Source organism: Oncorhynchus keta, unplaced genomic scaffold (assembly GCF_023373465.1).
Source record: "Oncorhynchus keta strain PuntledgeMale-10-30-2019 unplaced genomic scaffold, Oket_V2 Un_scaffold_9288_pilon_pilon, whole genome shotgun sequence".
Classification (NCBI taxonomy): domain Eukaryota; kingdom Metazoa; phylum Chordata; class Actinopteri; order Salmoniformes; family Salmonidae; genus Oncorhynchus; species Oncorhynchus keta.
Window position 1 is genome coordinate 25,455 of NW_026291014.1, and position 4,546 is coordinate 30,000.

Here is a 4,546-nt window from a genome sequence, read left to right on the forward strand (position 1 = left end):
CATAACACTACATAAAGAGAGACCTAAGACAGCATGGCAGTGAGACACCACAACACTACATAAAGAGAGACCTAAGACAGCATGGCAGTGAGACACCATAACACTACATAAAGAGAGACCTAAGACAGCATGGCAGTGAGACACCATAACACTACATAAAGAGAGACCTAAGACAGCATGGCAGTGAGACACCATAACACTACATAAAGAGAGACCTAAGACAGCATGGCAGTGAGACACCATAACACCACATAAAGAGAGACCTAAGACAGCATGGCAGTGAGACACCATAACACTACATAAAGAGAGACCTAAGACAGCATGGCAGTGAGACACCATAACACTACATAAAGAGAGACCTAAGACAGCATGGCAGTGAGACACCATAACACTACATAAAGAGAGACCTAAGACAGCATGGCAGTGAGACACCATAACACTACATAAAGAGAGACCTAAGACAGCATGGCAGTGAGACACCATAACACTACATAAAGAGAGACCTAAGACAGCATGGCAGTGAGACACCATAACACTACATAAAGAGAGACCTAAGACAGCATGGCAGCAATACAACATGACAACAACATGGTAGCAACACAACATGGTAGCAACACAACATGGTAGCAACACAACATGACAACATGGTAGCAACACAACATGACAACAACATGGTAGCAACACAACATGACAACAACATGGTAGCAACTCAACATGACAACAACATGGAGCAACACAACATGACAACAACATGGTAGCAACTCAACATGACAACAACATGGTAGCAACACAACATGATAACAACATGGTAGCAACACCACATGACAACAACACATGACAACAACATGGTAGCAACACAACATGACAACAACACATGACAACAACATGGTAGCAACACAACATGACAACAACATGGTATCAACTCAACATGACAACAACATGGTAGCAACTCAACATGACAACAACATGGTAGCAACACAACATGACAACAACATGGTAGCAACACAACATGACAACAACATGGTAGCAACACAACATGACAACAACATGGTAGCAACACAACATGACAACAACATGGTATCAACTCAACATGGTAGCAACTCAACATGGTAGCAATACAACATGACAACAACATGGTAGCAACACAACATGACAACAACATGGTAGCAACACAACATGACAACAACATGGAGCAACACAACATGACAACAACATGGTAGCAACACAACATGTATCAACAAAACATGAACTCAACATGGAAGCAGCACAAAACATGGTACAAACATTATTGTGCACAGACAACAGCACAAAGGACAAGAAGGTAGAGACAACAATACATCACACAAAGTAGTCACAACTGTCAGTAAGAGTGTCCATGGAGGTAAAACTGTCCGGTTTGAGTGTTTCGTTGCAGCTCGTTCCAGCTGCAGCGAACTGAAAAGACAAGCGACCCAGGGATATGTGTGCTCTGGGGACCCAGGGATATGTGTGCTCTGGGGACCCAGGGATATGTGTGCTCTGGGGACCCAGGGATATGTGTGCTCTGGGGACCCAGGGATATGTGTGCTCTGGGGACCCAGGGATATGTGTGCTCTGGGGACCTTTAACAGAATGTGACTGGCACAATAATTGATGGATTAAGTAATAAGTAAGCTCATCCTCTAGGTGTGATCTTACGTAGAGCTGTCTGGCTGCTCTGGCAGGGGTTGTGTTGATAAGTTATTAATGATTCATGTTCTTGGAGAGAGTGTGTTTTTTGATGAGAAGATGTAGGTCGTTGGTAGTCTCTTCTACTGTCTATAATTGATCCTGCATTAGTACACCTATTTCTCCTCTCCTCTCCTCTCCTCTCCTCTCCTCTCCTCTCCTCTCCTCTGCTCTGCTCTCCTCTCCTCTCCTCTCCTCTCCTCTCCTCTCCTCTCCTCTCCTCTCCTCTCCTCTCCTCTCCTCTCCTCTCCTCTGCTCTGCTCTCCTCTCCGCTTATTTAGCAGCGTAGCCTAGTGGTTAGAGCGTTGGACTAGTAACCGGAAGGTTGCGAGTTCAAACCCCCGAGCTGACAAGGTACAAATCTGTCGTTCTGCCCCTGTACAGGCAGTTACCCCACTGTTCCCAGGCCGTCATTGAAAATAAGAATATGTTCTTATTACATTTAAAGGTAAAAATGTTTTTTAAAAAATCCACCTTGAATTGCTTACATGGACTCCTGGCTTGACGTGAGGTTGACCACACTATTTTATTCATCATAAGCAAAAGCTATTGGTTTTCTATCCAAAATTGCAAAAAACAAATGTGATTCATTGAATAAACACAAGAGACGAGTTAAATAGATAAACGGGTGTGGCAGTACCAGGAACAGTGCCACCTAGTGGCCAAAAGCTGGTACTTTCACACTCATTTATAGGGGGAGAGAGATAAACGGGTGTGGCAGTACCAGGAACAGTGCCATCTAGTGGCCAAAAGCTGGTACTTTCACACTCATTTATAGGGGGAGAGAGATAAACGGGTGTGGCAGTACCAGGAACAGTGCCACCTAGTGGCCAAAAAGCTGGTACTTTCACACTCATTTATAGGGGGAGAGAGATAAACGGGTGTGGCAGTACCAGGAACAGTGCCACCTAGTGGGTAAAAGCTGGTACTTTCACACTCATTTATAGGGGGAGAGGGACGTAGGTGTGGCAGTACCAGGAACAGTGCCACCTAGTGGAGCTGGTACTTTCACACTCATTTATTAGGGTGTGGCAGTACCAGGAACAGTGCCATCTAGTGGCCAAAAGGAGATAAACGGGTGTGGCAGTACCAGGAACAGTGCCATCTAGTACAAAAGGGTACTTTCACACTCATTTATAGGGGAGAGAGATAAACGGGTGTGGCAGTACCAGGAACAGTGCCATCTAGTGGCCAAAAGCTGGTACTTTCACACTCATTTATAGGCGGAGAGGGATAAACGGGTGTGGCAGTACCAGGAACAGTGCCACCTAGGCCTGTAGATGGAAAAAGCTGGTACTTTCACACTCATTTATAGGCGGAGAGGGATAAACGGGTGTGGCAGTACCAGGAACAGTCACCTAGTGGCCAAAAGGGTACTTTCACACTCATTTATAGAGAGAGGGATAAACGGGTGTGGCAGTACCAGGAACAGTGCCATCTAGTGGCCAAAAGCTGGTACTTTCACACTCATTTATAGGGAGAGAGATAAATGGGCGTGACAGTACCAGGAACAGTGCCATCTAGTGGCCAAAAGCTCGTACTTTCACACTCGTTTATGGGGGAGGGGTAATCCGCTTCACTGAATAATCTGAACAGGGAGGAAAATCTGTCTGCAAACACAGGCTGCAAACACAGACCGATGACCTCACTCAATGAGTGACCGATGACCTCACTCCCCCATAAGCAAACAGGAAACCACTCACCCAGAGGCAGCGCTCCTAGTGGCCGGGGACTTTAATGCAGGAAACTTAAATCAGTGTTACCTCATTTCTGCCAGCATGTCAAATGTGCAACCAGAGGAGAAACATTTTAGACCACCTTTACTCCACATACAGAGACGCCTACAAAGCTCTCCAACGCCCTCCATTTGGTAAATCTGAACATAACTCTATCCTCCTGATTCCTGCTTACAAGCTCAAATTAAAGCAGGAAGCACCAGTGACTCAATTAAAAGTGGTCAGATGAAGCAGATGCTAAACTACAGGACTGTTTTTAGCACAGACTGGAACATGTTCCGGGATTCTTCCGATGGCATTGAGGAGTATAACACATCAGTCACTGGCTTCATCAATAAGGGCATTGAGGACGTAACGTCCCCACAGTGACCGTAACGTCACATACCCCAACCAGAAGCCATGGATTACAGGCAGCACCCGCACTGAGTGAAAGGCTAGAGCTGCCAATTTCAAGGAGCGGGACTCTAACATCGGAAGCTTATAAGAAATCCCACTATCCCCTCTGATGAACCATCAAACAGGCGAAGCGGCAATACAGGACTAAGATCAATAGGAGTAGTAAATCAGTAGTATCGACACCGGCTCTGACGCTTGTCGGATGTGGAAACCATTACAGACAACATCAGGAAGCATCAGCCGTATCAATAGGAGTAGTAACCCAGTAGTGACATCGGTCCTTCTGTAGCTCAGTTGGTAGTAGTAGCAATGTAGTAACAGTAGTATCAGTAACATAGTAGTATCAATAGGTAGTAGTAACATCAGTAGTATCAATAGGAGTAGTAACATCAGTAGTATCAATAGGAGTAGTAACATCAGTAGTATCCCATCTACTGTAGAATGTATGCACACATGACAATGTAGTAACATCAGTAGTATCAATAGGATAGTAACATCTGTATCAATAGCATATATTTATAACAGTAGTAACATATATTATCAGTAGTATCAATAGGAGTAGTAACATCAGTAGTATCAATAGGATAGTAACATCAGTAGTATCAATGTAACTCAGTAGTAGTAGTAGGAGTAGTAACATCAGTAGTATCAATAGGTAGTAGTAACATCAGTAGTATCAATACCTTCTATCAATAGGAGTAGCATCA

The 4,546-nt window shown here is 44.5% G+C and overlaps 1 protein-coding gene across 1 annotated transcript in view; it reads left to right on the top strand.

Moving 5' to 3' along the window:
• The first annotated feature begins 1,375 nt into the window (after positions 1–1,375).
• The window catches only part of LOC127929634 (glutamate receptor ionotropic, NMDA 2A-like), a 20,869-nt gene continuing 17,698 nt past the window's right edge, over positions 1,376–4,546 (top strand). The window contains exon 1 of the mRNA XM_052517658.1: positions 1,376–1,381. Within this exon, the coding sequence (XP_052373618.1) occupies positions 1,376–1,381 (6 nt within the window). The remainder of the gene's footprint in view (positions 1,382–4,546) is intronic.